At 35.5% G+C, this 19841-nt stretch overlaps 1 protein-coding gene across 7 annotated transcripts in view; it reads left to right on the forward strand.

The window, feature by feature from the left end:
* The window catches only part of si:dkey-237i9.1 (SEC14-like protein 1), a 184266-nt gene that overhangs the window by 100469 nt on the left and 63956 nt on the right, over window positions 1-19841 (forward strand). For 2 of the 7 annotated variants that reach the window (XM_052600737.1, XM_052600740.1), the window contains exons 9-17: window positions 1700-1788; window positions 1895-1965; window positions 2051-2222; window positions 2482-2616; window positions 2800-2934; window positions 3134-3385; window positions 3598-3776; window positions 4080-4106; window positions 8294-8395. In XM_052600737.1, coding sequence (XP_052456697.1) covers window positions 1700-1788; window positions 1895-1965; window positions 2051-2222; window positions 2482-2616; window positions 2800-2934; window positions 3134-3385; window positions 3598-3776; window positions 4080-4106; window positions 8294-8395 — 1162 coding nt within the window. Of the gene's footprint in view, window positions 1-1699; window positions 1789-1894; window positions 1966-2050; window positions 2223-2481; window positions 2617-2799; window positions 2935-3133; window positions 3386-3597; window positions 3777-4079; window positions 4107-8293; window positions 8478-8668; window positions 11006-19841 lie in introns of those variants that run through there. The other 5 variants (XM_052600739.1, XM_052600743.1, XM_052600741.1 and 2 more) reach the window with 4 other exon arrangements.

Raw genomic sequence — 19841 nt, forward strand, 5'->3', positions numbered from 1 at the left:
TGTAATGGATTACAATCAAAGTTATGTGAAATTATCAAGATGAATTTGTTCTGACAGTTTAACTCTGAGTTCTTGTCATATTTTATTACCATTTTCTAAACTATAGAAAATAAACTGATAATGTGAGAAATGTTGAAGGTGTCTGTATTCTGTCCTGGCAGATATGTCTCTGTATTGTTAGAAAGATAGCGAACATCAACAATAAGACTCAGTAAGCTTGACTCCAGGTTGAGTGTTTTCTTTACTGAAATCTTGGTTGTTTTCTTTTTTGTAAAACTGCAATACAGTATAAATTAAAAACACTGTTACAATCAAATATGTGCAGCATCAACATAAATATAATAACCACAGCACATATTACAATATGCAATATGTAATATACTCAAAGAACATAAATAAATGGGCTAAATAAAACACAGGCAAATGAATAATCATAAATGAGGCTTAACAGCCTGCTAACCCTGAATATATAGCCTAGCTAAATACATGCTAGCGGTTAGCCTCACGATTAGCATTAACCAGATTTTCACAGAAAATAGATGCTTTTAAACAACAGTAGTAGAATGTCTACACGTTTTAACTTCTTAAACAACAGAGGGACCATACTCACTGATGGATCTATTCCAAGGATAGACAAATAACGCTAGTGATGGAGCATTCAGTCTGCATGTACACCTGTTGACGATCTCCTTACAAGTGCAATAACTCCAAATACCACCAGATACATAACATTAACAAGGCACTGACACTGATAGGAGTCAGAACAGTCTTAATAAATTTTGGTTTGACTGTAGGTTTAATTTTTACAGTGCTATTTTACATTTAATTATTCGGTTTATGTACCTGGACACTTACAAACTTGAAAAAACTTAAACACTGTGTAAATAGCACCAACAAATAAACAGAATGAACATACAAATTAAACACTTTCAAACAGGGCCCACTGGTACAACCTGTACCGGGGCCCTGCTAACCCCAGCTATGGCCCGGCTTACAGTACAAACCTTGTCAGTGAACTATTAGGGCAAAAAAACAAAACAGAAACAAAATAATCGTTCATTGATCGTAATCGAGGTAAAATGTTGAATTAATCGAGGTTTTGATTTTAGGCCATAATCGTCCAGCCCTATTTTATGCCTATTTTATGTTGTAAATTGTAAATTTTATGTTGCATTTGGACCGATCAGAGACGCAACTTATTTGTTATATTTAACAAATAATATCTTATGCCCCCTCATCAAACCAAAGGGTCTTTGGACCCTTCCCCTGAAATGCAGCTAACACCTTAAAAAGGACACCTTCTCTAATAAGTTGATTAGAACTTTTTAAAGTGAACACATATCGTTCAGGTCAGTGTATATGTTAGTTTATTACCCCCCAACTTGAGTTCCATTTGCAACTTAATAGTAGTCAAATGACCACTTGACGTGAATTATATAAATAATTTCAACAGCACGCCATTCAAAACCCAAGGATCTACCATGTGCGATCATTCTGAATAATTTATGTAAACACATATTGGATACCAGTCGTATCTAAACTGAATTTAAACAGATGGGCCTAAAAATCGGATATGGTCAAAAGGTCGGATCTGTGCATTAAGACATGCAGTGTTAATGCAGCCATAGGTTCTATTTCTATTTTGTTGTGTCCGGTGTAGACACGGTGTAAGACTTATTTAAATATTGTGTTTCTACAGATGGCCGTCCTCTGTATATCCTACGCCTAGGACATATGGACACTAAAGGACTGGTTCGAGCACTTGGAGAAGAATCCCTGCTCAGACATGTAAGAGATTCAATAATCTACATTTTCCATCATGCTCTCTGGTGTGTTCAATTCATATACATTCAAATGAATAGTGCAGAGTCTAACAGCATATATGAATTTGAAGGTGCTGTCAATCAACGAAGAGGGTCTGAGACGCTGTGAGGAGAACACCAAAGTCTTTGGTCGACCAATTAGGTACTGTCAGGACCAACAAGAGTTTTCTTTGGCAACCAGAGGCGCCCTAAAAATGTGTTTGTATTCACATTTTCTCATCCTGTAGTTGTTGGACATGTCTTGTCGATCTTGAGGGGCTCAATATGAGGCATCTGTGGCGTCCTGGAGTCAAAGCTCTGCTGAGGATTATTGAGGTGGTGGAGGCCAATTACCCAGAAACCCTGGGCCGTCTACTCATCCTCAGAGCTCCCAGAGTCTTTCCTGTCCTGTGGACGCTGGTTAGAGACACCGCTGTTTGCTTTTGCTTTAAAATTGTTATTCTCTGCTAAAATCTAGAGATAGGAATGGCATTTTAACATGACATGCCACATTTATTTGTTCAGGTTATTAACCCTCTTATATTCGCTGTCCTTTATAAAAAAAAAAAAAAAAGTTATATGTCTCATTTATGAAGTTTAAACTCTCAGTAGCCTGATTTAACTCACAAGCATATCATGTATTTATCAATCTTGCTTTTCTTCTCTTATATCTTCACAGGTGAGCCCATTCATTGATGAGAATACACGAAAGAAGTTTCTGATCTATGCAGGAAATGACTACCAGGGCCCTGGCGGTCTTGTGGACTACATTGATAAAGAGATCATCCCTGACTTCCTTGGAGGAGAGTGTATGGTGTGTAATTTTATTTTCACTATATTTTGTGACTGAATGGTATCTATTCACTTGCATAATACAGCAAAACTGGCTCCAAGTAAGATCTGCATGCATTCAAACTTGGGTATTATGTGTCTCACCTTAGTATATGGTTTTAGTGGCTTATTGAATTGAAGTTATGGCACTGTGAAATATGTGCAGTGTGAAGTGCCAGAGGGTGGCTTGGTTCCCAAGTCTCTGTACAGAACTGCAGAAGAACTGGAGAATGATGAGATCAGGCTGTGGACGGAGACTATTTACCAGAGTGCCAGCATCTTCAAAGGAGCACCACATGAGGTCAGACTCATGCATTAAAAAACAAAACTTTGAGTTTTTTGTTTTGTACATTTACAAAGTGTGAACACACAATTTATGATTTATGGATTATTTATTTATTATTATTATTATTATTTTTAAAGCAGAATACCACCTGGACATCAATGAAACTACAGTTTTAGTTAAAGAATAATTGCCTTTTTTATATCTCCCCCTATAGCTACTTATTGAGATCATCGATGCCTCCTCAGTCATCACTTGGGACTTTGATGTATGTAAAGGTGATGTGATCTTCAATATCTACCACTCTAAACGAGCTCCACAGCCGCCAAGGAAAGATCCACTGGCTACCCATGGCATCACCTCTCCTGCTGGCAACAACGTGCAGCTTATAGATAAATCCTGGCTGCTGGGACAGGACTACAGCATGGTGGAGTCACCCCTCACCTGCAAAGAGGGAGAAAGCGTGCAGGTATCTCAGTTACAACCAGCATCCAATTATATGCTGATAAAGATGCCATAGTAAAGGTTTATAGTAGTCATACCATACTTTGCTTCTGTACCTTTAAGACAATGTTAATGCATGTGTGAGAGAGAGAGAGTTAAGGGTTGTCTTTCATTTTTTTCTTTCCTTCCTTTGTTTTAATCACTCTGCTAATATATTTACCGGTATAAACCCTTTAGGGATCACATGTGACACGCTGGCCAGGTTTCTATATTTTGCAATGGAAGTTCCACTCTATGCCAGCATGCGCCACCACAAACCTACCTCGGGTAGACGATGTTCTGGCTACTCTGCAGGTGTCCTCTCACAAGTGCAAAGTCATGTACTACACTGAGGTTCTTGGCTCAGAGGACTTTAGGTAAACATTCTGAACAGTACTGAATTGTGTGATATTTGTTGTTATCATTTCATCACTGCCTAGTTATTTTCATTTACAATTTTATTTTAATCAAAATAACTTGAAAGTGTGTTTTTTTGTTTTGGTCACAATTCCAGCATCTTTATTTAAACTGGCTATTACTTTTCTGTTTTGGTTGTCTATGTTTTACCTGTATTGCCTTATAAAGCTAAATAGTTATGAGCAGTGTCCAAGCCTGCTGCTTTTTTTCTCTTTCTCTCCCTTCTGCACACGACCACCTTCCTTTCTTTTCTCCTTGTAAAGAACGGCTTGCTGCGATGTGCAGAGTTTGTAAGTGAACTTGTTTGCTGTTAGCTTAACAACTGTGCTGTGTCAGTGGATGGTGATTGTTAGCATTGTCATCATGCTAACAAAGCTCAGTTAATTCTGTCTGCTCAATGCTTGGCTTGAGTTTCACCCTCTAACTCTGCATTCACTGTGTGCAGGCAGATGTAGTACAACTAATGATATGCCTACATGAATATGACATAAACGTTTCCTATTAAGAACCTTCCTCCAAAATTACTTCTAATAGTAATTTGTAAACTGATCATATACACTATGGACAAATGTATTGGGACACCTGGCCATCACACAATCAGGGGTTTATGACATTACATTATAAATGAATAAGGAGTTGATCCCCCTTTGCAGCTATAACAGCTTCTGGGAAAGCAGTTCACAAGATTTGGAGTGTGGAACTGTGGTCATTTTTGCCCATTCATCCAGAAGAACTTTTCTGAGGTCAGGCACTGATGTTGTATGAGAAATTCCAATTCATCCTGAAGGTGTCCGATGGGGACTTCAATGGAGCTGTTTCCATCAATCTTTTGGAGTTCTGACAACCCCTAATTAAATTATGTTCAACCCAAAAACTACATTGAGTTAGAATAACTTCATAGTTTGCAGCATAAACACAAATGCAGCTTTTGAGCTAATTTTAATGCCAAGGGAAGTTTGGAACGCTTCAACCATGAAATCAGGTTTTATATTCTATGCGTCTCGGAAGTCTGTGACCCTGCTCTGTGACTTCATGTGGTTTTATTTATGGCTGAGTTGCTGTTGTTCCTGAATGCTTTCACTTTCCAATAATAACACTTACAGTTGACCATGGAAGTTGTAACAGGGATGAAATTTATGAACTTACCGTAGCACAGTACCACACGTGAATTCACTGAGCTATTCAGAATGTAGACCGTGTGGCTAGGTGTTTGATTTTATACACCTGCGGCAATGAATCTGATTGAAACACCTTCATTCAATAATTAAGAAGTGTGTCCCAAAACTTTTGGCCTTATAGGGTGTCACTGAAAGCTTAGGCAGTTGACTTGATGCCTCACTGCCCTATGAGGCAATGACTTTGCAGGTAGAGTTTGTGCATGAAGGTACCTCACCAAACTGATTTTGGACAGACTTCTGAAGCAGCTTAACCATTTAAACATCTGTAGCAGAACAGAGAGAGCATTGGTGGTGATTAAATGAATATTGAGCTCCTATAATTCTAATTTATCACTACAAATGACAATATAAAATGCATACAAATTGAGAATCAGTCGTAACATGAATTGTTACAGAATTGAACAGCACGTTTGTGGAATATGAAAGGTAGAGAAGAATAGGTCCACATCACTGATCTGTAATATAGAATGGGATTGCTCATGACGTCATGAAAGGGAAGCCGCCACGCCGCCATATTGGTAATCCCTAGTGTGCGTAAACGTTCTGTTGAATTAATAGGATATTGTATGATTTTGAGAACATTACCTAAGTCAGCGTTTTTAAATCTGAAGTATCCCTGTACATTTTAACTATGCAAACACCCTAGGCATGTAAACGGTTATTTTTTTTAAATGTCGGGAATTTCCCCTACTTATTAAAAAGCTACGTTCATTATAGTAGCGAACATCATGAACATGATAAATATCAGACAGACACGACCTCAACATATAACAAATGACAAAGGTGCTCATTCTGAAATCTGAAGAAAGATTTATGCTTTGTATACACACATACCTTTATTTACAGTTATTACAGTTATTCATTGTTTATATAATGTTTTTATTCGTACAGTAGCTAACTGCAAATATTGTAACAATTATTTCGTTAACAGCATTCATTTTGAAGCAGGTAATGATTTAAGTGGTGGTAAATTTAATTATTTATTTAGCGTACAACATTTACATGGAAATGGTAATAAACATTTGCGCGATCTTGGAGAGAAACCGATGTTGCTTAATCAGGACAGTAAAAATATACACAGCATAATTTATTCAGAGAAATAACTAAGTATCTACAGTACGGATTGAAAGACAAAGATTTATTTCCAAGATGGTAAGTTAAGCTTTTCATTTCATTATAGAGCAATATTAACAGAGGCTATTGTATTATTCAAATATAAAATATTAAAATCCATTTCTGATACTAATATGTTCTTGTTTAATAATTCCTGAACAATTGTTCATAAAGAAATAAGCTATATTTTGTGTTGGATCAATTACCCGTGTCTGCAGCAGACACACCCACCTAAATGATTTAAATATATCGCGTATCCTGCCCAAAAAGAACATAAACACTGCAGATAACATCTAAAGTAAACATTAATTTACATAAACAAAACATAAAAACTAATCCCGTTTGACCGATTTACTTCAGATCAGGTGATTTTAAGTCATTGGTTTGCATGTGACTTAATGGTGCTCTCTGCTGGTAAGGATTAGTAAAATGGCGCATCGAACACTTCGGGTGGCTTCACTGCCTGTTGGCAGTTTAGAAAGCAATGAGCGATCCAGTCATAGATCAGTGGTCCACATCTAATCTGCCTTCAAAAATCTATCAGATTAAGTTATTTCAGATGTGACACGATCATTGGATTTGGATGTGCCTTGTTGCCTTCCTACCCCGCCTGTGTAAACAACATTTTACAGCCATACTGTGTTAGTGTGTATGTATATTTTCTGAAACTCCAATATGTTCTTGGCTGTGTTCAATATTTATTGCATTGTCCAGTTTCAGGGTAATATTTATAAAATGTTTTATAAAGGTTTTTTAAAATGCCTGTTCACACCAAGTCTGACCTTTTGTCATTTTTTTTACCTTTCGTTACGGAGAGTAGGTTGAGTTTACATGGAACTTTTACATAGGACTGTATGATTAAAAACTGTGGCAACAAACAATCAAGGAAAATATGTGATATGGCAAAGGGATTTTAATATACTTGCCTTATATCTTGTTTGTTGCATATCTGTGTTAATCATTTATGTATAATAGAAGTATTTGACCACTTATTACCAAAATACCTTGGTATTCCTATATCACAGTGATTTTTAGTCACACCATTTTTACTATTTCCATAGTTCTATTCCAGAAGAGTGACAACATTTCTATTTAAGTGGTGGGTTGTATTTTGCATTAAAGCATGTGAATGACTGGAGTGCATTTTGATTCAGGCATGCAAATTTTTATTTATTTCAGAAAATTGTGAAGAAATTTTTACTCTGCTAAAAGGTTTGTTTGCAAACTTTTGTGTCATTTACTGCATCAGACTTGGTGTGAAAAAGCTTTAACGTGGCATTTATGTGAGCTTTAACAAGGCAGTCTGATTAATGTGTTCTCAAATCCTGAAGAACAGGACTATTCAATATTAATAAAATGTTCTGGCTAGATGCTTGCCAGATATTTCTGCTGATTAAAGGCTATTTGATTAAGCAGGGTATGATACAGTATTTACTTTTTGCCCACCAGCCAACAAATGCCCAAGATTCGTGGTGCCCAAACTTGGTCCTGGAAGGTCAGTGTCCTAAAGAGTTTAGCTCCAACCCCAATTAAACGAACCAGCTAGTCAAGCTCTTTCTAGTCATACTAGAAACTTCCAGTCTGGTGTGTTGAGGCAAGCTGGTGCTAAACTCTGCAAGGACACCTGCCCTCCAGGACTGAGTTTGGGTACCCCTGCCCAGGATAATCAAATGTGTTAAAGTGTGCGTTTATTGTGTAAGCAAAGGTATTTAATTTAAATAAATGTTTTTTTTTTTTTTTTTTTTTTTAAGAAGTCTTATGACTGGTTAATGGACGGGGGAAAAAATCATACTCTGCCTATAATGTTTACATAGTTTTTTGTGCATATTCTAAACTCACTTGGGCTTTGATAACTTGAAAATTAATACTAATTACCTTTTATTCTGAGATAAATGTTTATTTTCTGCACATGTAACTTTAATGTCAAATATGAGAAAAGGCAAATACTTTTCTTATTTGCCTTAGTTTGGCTTTTTTCTAACTGCATGTCCTGCTTAAGCTCTATTTGTTTAACTGTATATGAACACCGATATACCAGTATGCATGAGGTCGTGTAGCTAAAAGGTTTTTATTAAATTATTTTATCTAGCCATTTTCCTTAGACCTTTTTTTTTTTTTTTTTTATGTATATAGAATTATATTTATATTAATTTCTCACATGCTATTCTATTCTGTTCTAATCTCAGGGGCTCAATGACCAGTTTGGAATCCAGTCACAGTGGTTTTTCTCAGCTCAGCGCTGCCACCACATCCTCCAGCCAGTCACAGTCCAGCTCTATGATCTCCAGGTAGAATGGAAAGAAATTTAAGCTCTAAAATGTTTTATTAGTTCAGTTTCTTGATTCTCAATAAACCTCATTACTATTCTTACTCTGTTATCAATCCCAACCCTGTATCACTCAATGTCAAAAACCTGAAGCATGCTCGCACAACTAAAGAAAAAAAAAAAAAAAATATATATATATATATATAGAAGTATAAAAATATCCTTACCTGAAAAGAATGTGGTGGTGGCAGGTTTTATTATTATTATTATTATGTGTTTTTTTTTTTTTTTGAAGGGCTTAAAGCTGCTTTTCCATAGTGCTCAGCTGGGCTGCAGGTCAGTTAATAGGCCAATTGTGCTTTGTGTGAGTGTCCAAATGAACTCACACTTTAACATGCATTTCTACATTTCCCATGAGCTGCATGCTGAACTAAGCAATACATGTTCTTCAAATAGGGAAAGACCCTGAAATGCGCCCACTTACACATCTCAAATACTCCACATACATACTTATATGCACTTAGTTTTGCCATATCACTAGGAGCTCATCCTCTTGGTACACTGTTGTTAGGTCATTGGGTGGGCTTCTGCAATAATTTAGAAGAATTTGTACTATTTGAATTTGTATTTTTCATAAAATATTGGGGGAGACTGGGTTAAGTCTTCTTGGGTGCTACAAGCTTGTTTCTTCATTGTTAGTTTGTGGCTAGACTTGCGGTTTGAAAATGGCAAAGTGTTTAGTGAAATAGTTACAGTACTGCTTTAGTGCTTACTACTAGTGTTAGCTTGAATTTTGGCTTTGTGGAAATGCCTTGATATCGAACCTCAGACTTGCTGCTGATCAGTTCCTATGCAGTCAGTCAATCAGTGCATGGGATGGACATTCATATTAATAGGTCAAATCATTTTTTAATCACAGCTTTACTGGAAGAGAGGCTGTGTAAATTTTGTAGTGAATTTTATCATTGCACCAACAGAATAGGTAAATTAGTTTTTCTTTTATTTTTTTCTGTATTATAAAAAGGAAAGACAAGTTTGTTAGTTTTTTTGGGGGGGTATTTTGCCTCTTTGTTTGACAGTTTCTATTAGCAAAAACTTGAAATGGAGTGAAGTTACACACTCCAGTGAAACAAGACTCTTTGTTCAGCTTAGAATATCTATCACAATTTAAAACAAAATGCTCAGTAATTGTCTGGATGAGAGCATGTCCATTAATCCAGATGACTAAGATGTTTGACAACCTGCACAAGAAACTAGTGTCACCCACTTAATTAATGTCCAGCGAGAATATGTGTCTGTGTCTAGATAAGGGTTTACCTAAGGACATTGGATGAATTCACATTTAACATGAACCAGTTGTTTGAATGATGCTGGAGCCAGTAGTCTGAAGATACTCCTCTCCTTCATTTCTCTGCATTATTAGTCCGGGTCTCATGGATACTTCAGGGAAAAGGAGATTGTTACACTTACATGTAACAAGTTTAAGTTTTTACATGTCAATCCCTGAAGGTTGATCATAAAATGATACATTTATATTGTACTAGTATTCTGGAAGTGTAATAATGGTTAAAAAAAAAAAAGTAAAGGAGGATTATTTTATTTTGCAATGAAGGCTTTTTATGATTATTTTACAACTGTTAAGTTTATGAGTGGATGTTTTTTTTTAGCATGCCATGTGGTCGTAAATGCAATACAACTTTAAATGCTATTTGGTTTTCTATGGAAATCCTATATCAAGCTACCATCCATTAAATCTTCTAAACACCCGTGAAGCACATATTCTGAACCATGTGTACTTTGAAATCCTGTCATTTGACTACAAACTGCCAATTAGGTAGGAGGTTTCAGAGCTTACGGTTCTAGAATTTAACATTAACCATGCACCAGTTAGTAGACTTATTTTATACTAGAGTTCAGGAAAAAGTGAGAGATTCTATTTACAGTACAATTTTTTTTTTTTTTTTATCTTTAACAAATTGCTGTTTTAATGCAAAAATCAACATGAGACAAATGTGTCTGGTGTAACTCTGTAATGCTTTACTGTGACGAGAATTTTGTGATTTGTATGAATGTTTGTTTTTTCCCTTTCTTTCACTTATCATTTTCAATCATCTAATGTGGTATGTCTGTGCTAACAGAAACAAACATATATACAGTAAATGTATAAGGGCCACTGATGTGTCCAAAAACACACACACACACACAAACACCACACTCACTTGTAGTCTTCCTTATACACCTATATACACAATATATGTTTGAGGGAAGTAAATATAGGGGCTTTCACATCCACCCAGCATTCCACAAACAAACACCAATATTCTCATTGTGTAAGTTGATTTTAGAAAGATTAGAAAAAGAATGAAGCGGCTGAATGAAATTGTGTGTTTGCGTTTTGATCTTTTAGATTTACATGATCATAGAATATTTTCTATATTATGATAATGCTCACGTGGGTTAGTGATCTCATCTGTATATGAGGGCTATTAACTGTTTGTCTATTGTTTTCTCCCTCTACTTCTATACTCCTGTGTTACATATGTTTAAACTCTGTATGTCAAATAATATTGAAATAATATACAATTTCAGCACCTTTACATTTTTCAAAGTTATTAAATTTGAATTAAAGAGATGCTTATGTTGTGTTCCTCCTTTGTGTGTGTGTGTGTGTGTGCGTGTGTGTGATAACTAATAAAACTTTAAAGAAAGACAAACACAGATATTGCTTTGCTTCATGTATAGTATTGGGCTCAGTAATGTATGTTTACTTAGATCACAATTTATACTTAGAAGACTTCTACCAGCTGTTGCAAAGAGTCTGCATTAAGTAATTTTGCCTCAAGTTCTTTCAAAATAAATTTTGGATTGAAAATCAAACTTTACTCTTAGACTGTTAGATATCTTATGTTTATTAGGGTTGTATGTTACATATAATTTTGTCAAATTAATGTTTATTGCGTATTTCAGTTTAATGAGTCTCACCATGATGGTGCTTGTGTGAATTACACTGTGCACCTTCTTTGTATCTTATTATTTAAAAGCTGTTTGTGATGGGCCTTGTTTCATCATGTGACTTTCTCATCACCACCTGCTTTTGGTGGTTACCAGTGTACTACAAAGGTACAAAACAGATTTTGTGTTGTGTAAACGTAGGAATGAATGTTGTCTGCTTCATCTGGAGTGAGGATTCTGAGAATTTCAAGAACTTTGGCTCTGATATTTTCTCCTCCTGATTCTTTGAGGTTGTTCATCCTCAAGTACCAGCACCTAGTGTAAGTCTCAGCCTGATCAATTCAATTTGCTCAATTTGCAATACCTTTACATTTGTCTTGACTCTCGTTGATAAAGATTTAAATTCCTCACCCATAAAGTCTACAGTCTTCGACAAATGAACTATCATGATTGCATTTTGAGATTTGTTGTTCAATACTTCACTAAGTTGGTATATTAATATTATATCAGTTAAATTATGGTATTAATCTGTACATTTAAGGAAATACTGTTAAACCTGAAATGGTGTTACCGTATTGTTTACAGAGATGTATAAAGTACTAGAGACCCTTACTTGAGTAAAAGTACAAGTGCTCTATCAAAAAAGTGACTTGAGTAGAAGTTGAAGTGCTCTTTAAGCACCACACTTAAGTAGAAGTACTAAAGTATTCAACATTTTTTGTACTTAAGTATTGCAAGTAGTCTATTTTAAAATTTACTACTCAAGTACTGAAAGTAAAAGTAGAAGTATTGTGTTATGTAGCTATTAAAGAAAGTAGTCAAAAGTTTGAACATATTGTTTTTACTATTTCAAATGATTAACCTAAAGGACAATCACAATTCCTTTGACTGTAACTTCTTGTAAACAAAAAACGGTTACTAGGGTTAGTTAGCCCAATTTGCAAAATTATGTCATTAATAACTTACCCTCATGTTGTTTCAAACCCGTAAGACATCAGATGGTCATTTAGAATTTTTTGAAGCATCGAAAATACATTTTGGTCCAAAAATAGCAAAAACTACGACTTTATTCAGCATTGTCTTCTCTTCTGTGTCTGTTGTAAGACAGTTAAAAACAAAGCAGTTTGTGATATCTGGTTCGCGAACGAATCATTCGATGTAACCGGATCTTTTTTAAACAGTCCACCAAATCGAATTGAATCGTTTTAAACGGTTCGCGTCTCCAATACGCATTAATCCACAGATGAATTAAGCTGTTAACTTGTTTAATGTATCTGACACTCCCTCTGAGTTAAAACAAACCAATATCCCGGAGTAATTCATTGACTCAAACAGTACACTGACTGAACTGCTGTGAAGAGAGAAACTGAAGATGAACACCGAGCCGAGCCAGATAATGACTCGTTCACGAGTCAAGAACCGTTTCTGTCAGACGCGTCTGATTCGTGAACCGATGAGCTGATGATACTGCGCATGTGTGATTTTAGCGTGAAGTAAACCGACACACAGAGCGTCTGAACCGAACTGATTCTTTTGGTGATTGATTCTGAACTGATTCTGTGTTAATGTTATGAGCCCAGGTGCAGTAAACGCCAATGACGCCATTGCATCGAGCGCAAAAGAATCGGTGAACTGTTTTCTTCAACTGGTTTATTTAATCGAACTGTCAGAAAGAACTAACGTTACTGGTCATCCGAGAACCGATGCAACCGGTTCTTGACTCGTGAACGAGTCATTATCTGGCTCGGCTCGGTGTTCATTTCTCTCTTCACAGCAGTTCAGTCAGCATGCGCAGTCTTCTTAATCGCTTGTTTCGCTCTATGATGTGCCAGCTTCATTAAATCTGCCATCTACAGTACTGGCAGTGGTTTGTAATGGAATAATTCGTAACATTTTTATAATTGTAACGAGTAACGATGCAGCACATAAAAAAAATATCGGAGTAAAAGTATTAAACTCAGCGAAAATAGTGGAAGTAAGAGAAAAAAATAATACTCCAGTAAAGTACAGATACCGCCTTTTAGTACTTAAGTACAGTAGTGAAGTAGTTCTACTTCGTTACTATACATCTCTGATTGTTTACGGTATAAAACCATTAAACCTAAAACGGTGTTACCGTATATTTTACGGATTCTTTTTTACAGTGCAAGCTCAGCATACTGTTATGTTTTATTTTAAGAGATAAAACACAGCAGCTACACCCCACTCATGATTTTAAGACTGCTAAGTTTATTTAAAAAGTAATTTCCTAACAAGGTTTTTTTTTTTTTTTTTTATTAAATGCTTAAATTTACATATAAATCAAGACATCCAAATAGACCACATAAGACATCAGGGACAAGGGTTACAAAATTTGCATTAAGACATCACAAAAAAAAGAGATACAGCAATTACAATTATTTATAATAACTTTTAACTTTTCAGCAAATGCAACTCTATACTTAGATTTTTTATTTTCAGTACATTTAAGAGAATCAATAAGCATAAGAAATTCAGCCATAAAAGCTTTAAAACATGGTTTCGAGTTACACCTTTTACTTTTATGTATATGAAATTTACCAAATTAGAAGATTCACCATAAAATTAACAGAAATAATTTTTGATTCATAATATATGAAGACATGTTTATGCTATATCTAAATTGTATTCAGATTTTTGTTGAAAATAACTAGATAGATCAGCCCAAAACATTTTTTAATAATAATAAAAATAGGTGTAACAATTTTTCTGGTTGATCTGAACAAAATAAAAACTATCATCAATATCCACAAATTTTGCATACGTATAACTATATATATTGTGAAGTATTTTTACATGCAATTTCTGAATCTTGTTAGATATGCAAACACGAAATGGGAGCAACCAAGCTTTTTTCCAAATAATATTTCTAAATTAGGTATCTCTAAAAAAACTTCCCTCTAGGCTTGATAGACCTATTCTTATACAGAAATTGTCTAATAAGTTTTATTTGTACATTTTCCACTGCTGTTGTCCACTCCATTTATATAAAGTGTGGGGTAAATTCTACGTATATTAAAATATTGCACATGGCTTCTCATAAGCATTAATTAACATGAGGGAATGGCTTTTATCACAGAGTAATATTCTTTATATTTAATAGGAAAAGTCCATTTATTCATAAAATCTTCATACGAAAGTAACTGAGCAGACTGATCTAAAAGATCAAGCAGAAATAAATTCCTTTATCCATCCAGCTGTGTAAATAAAGATATTTCCTGTTTACTGTAATATAAGTATTATTCCACAAAATTACTTTGTGGGGAAAAGTTATGTACATAACATAATTTCCAAGCCTTAAGCGCCTGTTGATGGAGATTAGACAACATAACAGGCAATTTACTAATAGAATAATTGCACCCTAACAAAAAACGTAAACCTCCAACCTTCTAAATATATTATACAATATGAAAAACTAAATTGAGTCTGATTTGAGTAAGCAGTTTCTAAACCATTTTACTTTAGATGTAAAATTAATGGAAATAAATTATACTACAATAAGAAATAAAAATGGGGACATAGGACAACATTGATGTACTCCTCTAAAGATGGAAAATATTTTAGATGTTTTAGGACATAAATTAATAGAACTATTAATATCTCTGTGAAACATTTCAATTATAGAAATAAATATATCCCCAAAACAAAGATTTTTAAGTGACCTGTACATAAACTGATGCTCAGATATCTATTGTGTTGAAAGCTTTATGGAAAAAAAAAAAAAAAAAAAAAAATCTAACAAATCTAAAATTAGTCTGATGTTCCAATTTATGTAGCCTGACTACGTCAAACTTTGTACTTCCACTCAATTTCAGTTCGCTTCCGTACTCTGTCTATGAAGCATTTTGATTGATAATATTTTCAAATCTACATTCAATATTGTAATAGAATGCCAATTATCCAAAATATAAGTATCTTTGTCAGGTTTGGTTTTACATATTGGACACAAACTGGGTTGATCAACCATAAATTAAAAATAATTACTCCAAGTATAGCATTAATTGCATAAGAAGGTAGTAAGTTTGATCTTTGAAGTAGAAAACGAATGAGGAGGTAAACAATCTAAAAAATTATATCTGGGGCATCATTAAAGTCACCCCCCATTATCAAAAGAGCATCCTGATATTTACCCATTAATGCTGAAACAGAATGAGAGACCTCCGTAGACATACAGGTGCTGTTCATATCATCAAAAAGTTGATTTCACTAATTCCATTCAAAAAGTGAAACTGAGTGTAATGAATGAATATAATATACAAGTTTCATTTTTTGAATGGAATTAGTGAGATAAATCAACTTTTTGATGATATTCTAATTTTATAACCAGCACCTGTATTTGCATTACTACATCTAACAAAAATGAAAACAGACTTTCTTTTCATGCTGGTAAACCCCTAAAATTGAGAGAAACAATTTTTAATTAACAAAATTAGACAAAGTATCTTATTTTGATGTCAGATCAAAGTTATCTCAAAGAACCCTGAAACAAAATTTACAAACCACTCTGAAACAAAATTTACAAACCACTCTGGGTTGGAAACTCGAAACTTCAAAGAGGAACACCATCTGGGCGAATACTTTTATAACTGGAAATATGATTATCCAGTGTTAGTCCAACTGGTCGGCCAGCAATTTCAACTTTTTTACACACCTACACCTTCATGTTAAGCATAAATATAAAGTGATAAATGACACCGTCAACAGTATTGACGGCAAAATGGACTGTTTGACAGGTGCAATATTTGAAAATCGATAATGAATATTTTTTTTTTTATTACATTTATATCTGAATTTATGTCAACCTTTAGACTTTCAAACATCAAAATGTCATGAATTAAGATGTATTTGTGTACAAAATTACATATAAATATATTTTCCTATTGTATTTTGCCAGCAAACGCTTCCAACACGCTTGCGTGTCGCATGAAAAATAGGCGTTGGTTCTATTTCTAGCATGCACTGCAAGTCTGCAAGCTCTAACCTGTTAACATGGGAGCCGAATTAAAAATGGACACGCCATGCAGCTGAGACGCTTACGCCACACATCCAGTGTTTCACCGGCCTTAGTATTCATTGACATACAATTATTTTCCTTCTATAAAGATGAATACCCCTTTCCTAAAGAACCGTGTTTTCCCACGCAGCTTTCTGAAGTGTAAGTCTCAGCCTGATCAAAATTCCCTTGAACAATTCAGACAACTTGCTCAATTTGCAATACCTTTACATAATTAGGGCTCAAGCCTGGAGGGCGAGAGCCCTATTGTTTTCCTTAGGATTATTTGTTATTATTATTATTATTAGGGCTCAAGCCTGGAGGGCGAGAGCCCTATTGTTTTCCTTAGGATTATTTGTTATTAGGGCTCAAGCCCAAAGGGCGAGAGGCCTATTGTTTTCCTTAGGATTATTTTTTATTATTATTATTATTAGGGCCCGAGCACCGATGGTGTGAGGACCCTCTTGGAATTGCTCCGTTTATTATTATTATTATTATTATTATTATTAGGGCTCAAGCCCAAAGGGCGAGAGGCCTATTGTTTTCCTTAGGATTATTAGGGCTCAAGCCCAAAGGGCGAGAGGCCTATTGTTTTCCTTAGGATTATTTTTTATTATTATTATTATTATTATTATTAGGGCTCAAGCCCAAAGGGCGAGAGGCCTATTGTTTTCCTTAGGATTATTTTTTATTATTATTAGGGCTCAAGCCTGGAGGGCGAGAGCCCTATTGTTTTCCTTAGGATTATTTGTTATTATTATTATTATTATTTATTATTATTATTTTTCTTCAAGGTTTCGGGGGCTTTTGGGGCCCTTAACATGCTTAAAAAGTCTTGAAAATTGGCACACACATTGGAACCTGCGGCCATTAGGGCCGGGCAGAGACTGATACACGGGCGTGGCACAGGGGCTCTACAGCGCCCCCTGGAATATGGAGGGCCATATATCATACATACTTGCACGTAGACGCACGAAACTCGGTACACATATAGAACTCATCAATACAAACAACTTTCGTATTGCATATCATAGGCTCCGCCCAACAGGAAGTTGGCTATTTAGGGTTTATTATTCATATTTGTCGTCAAAGTTGTGGGGGCTTTTGGGGTCCTTAACATACTCAAAAACTCTTGAAAGTTTGCGCACACTTTGGAATCTGTGGCCTTAAGGAGCCTGCAGAGGCTGGGACCTGGGCGTGGCACAGGGGCTCTACAGCGCCCCCTGGAACACAGTCATAAATGTTGATGTATAGCTCACACATACTTGCACGTATTTATATGAAACTCAGTACACATATAGATCTCATCGTGCCGAACAACTTGCGTATTGCATGTTATAGGCTCCGCCCAACAGGAAGTGAGCTATTTAGAGTTATGTAAAAAGCGTATGCTCTGGAATTTGAAATACTTGTCATAGGTTTTTTACTCGATTGCCGCCAAACTCGGTCAACATGATCTCAAGACACTGGGGATGAAAAATTGCCAGGGGATTTTTGATATCTCAAACGGTTTGCTCGTGGCGAGGCGTTGAAATTATGGCGAGAAATGAGAAACAGGAAGTGTCTAATACCATCCACATACATTTCCTGATTTTAATCAAACTTCATCAGATTATTCTTTGTATGATGTCGATCACATATATGTGACTATTAGGAGTCAAAGTTATAGCGCCACCAACTGGCAGCAGGAAGTGTATCATTTTCAAAATGCTTTGTATTCAGCATCTTCGCATGCGCTGCTCCGTTCGTGGTCTTTGCTCTGCGGATTGAAGAGCGCGCTGAAAGACGGGAGGAGACCGGTCTGACGCTGGTTTCATGTGGAATTTAAGCGGACTGACTCTGAGGCGATCGGATACCGGTTCCATACCCAAACCTACTTTTAAGAAATATATTTTTTGATAAACGAACCCAAAACTGTCTATGTCCTGGCTGGACTGTGATGTGATTTGTGTCACGTGCAGGTGCGATGGATCGCGTACAGACCAATAGGGTGTCGGAATATATTTGTTTATACTTCTCATCCAACCACAATCAAATTCACTCCATCCGGATGGCGCGATTTATCTGGATAGGTTTTTTTTTTTGTTTTTTTTGAATGATGACAAGCCGGAATGGAAACAAGCCGAAATGAAATAGCAGTAACGAAGCTATTTTTAAAATGTAAGGAGTAGAAAGTACAGATACTTGCCTCAAAATGTAAGGAGTAGAAGTAAAAAGTCGGCTGAAAAATAATCACTCAAGTAAAGTATAGATACCCCAAATTTCTACTTAAGTACAGTAACGAAGTATTTGTACTTCGTTACTTGACACCTCTGCTGACCACACATCAATTATTAATGAGCCCTGATCTGATAATATATATGTTGGTTTAGCTTGTCAGTGTGAATTAAATCCAAGTATTTATTTGTATTTTAACCGATTTAAAAGTGAAACCAAAAGACAGTCTCCTCCCTTTTTTAGTCCGGGAATTGCACCTAGGGGCGCTATTTCTCTCAGACAATGGAAGTCTCAGCACACACACTCAAACAGAGGGACAGAGTGAGATGAGATGTCTGACAGTTTTTTAATTTTCTGTTATCCATACAGTGTTGTAAAGTCATGAAACTATGCATATTTACTCAGAATAACTTTTTTTTCTGTATGAAAAAAGGTTTTGAAGTGTTTGGAATTTAAAAATGCAGGAAAATTAATAATTCCATCTTTACTGTCATTTTAAAAAATCACCACGACAAAACCATCCAAGCTATCCAAAACCCATTCACAATTTAAGTTCCTCAATGTTTTTTCAACATGTAGACAAAGTTTGGTGTGTATAGTGTTACTCTCCTCTGAGCAGTATGCATTAATTCACAGCTAAATGTAAAAAACAATCCACATTCAAATCAAAATAGCCGACTTCCTGTTGGTCGTAGCTGATGACTGTGAATTAGAAAGTTGTCCGTCTTGATAAGAACAATTTTTGTACTGAGTTTGGTGTCTGTAGCTAAAACTAACCCCGTCACTTTTGACAAAAGGTGGCGCTATAAAGTGCCTCTTCCACGCCCTCTTATGAACTTTTGCCAGTGTCTAGCTGTCACTTATACTGATATGTGTTCTGAATTTCATGAAATTCTAAGCATGTTATATGCCTCAAAATCACCTGAGAAATATTCCAGTTTGAAATGTTGCCACGGCAACATTTTTAGATATCAATATCCCCCCAGCAGATTTATATCGGCTGTGTTTTAACATTATTCTGATGAAGTTTGAAGCAAATCGAGTAAAAATAAGATGCTGAATTCAAAGCATTTTGAAAATGACACACTTCCTGCTGCCAGTTGGTGGCGCTATAACTTTGACTCCTAATAGTCACATATATGCGATCGACATCATACAATGAATAATCTGATGAAGTTTGATTAAAATTAGGAAATGTATGTGGATGGTATTAGACACTTCCTGTTTCTCAATTCTCGCCATAAATTCAATGCCTCGCTACGAGCAAACCGTAAGAGATATCAAAAAT

The sequence above is a fragment of the Carassius gibelio genome, chromosome A6 (assembly GCF_023724105.1).
Source record: "Carassius gibelio isolate Cgi1373 ecotype wild population from Czech Republic chromosome A6, carGib1.2-hapl.c, whole genome shotgun sequence".
Lineage (NCBI taxonomy): Eukaryota > Metazoa > Chordata > Actinopteri > Cypriniformes > Cyprinidae > Carassius > Carassius gibelio.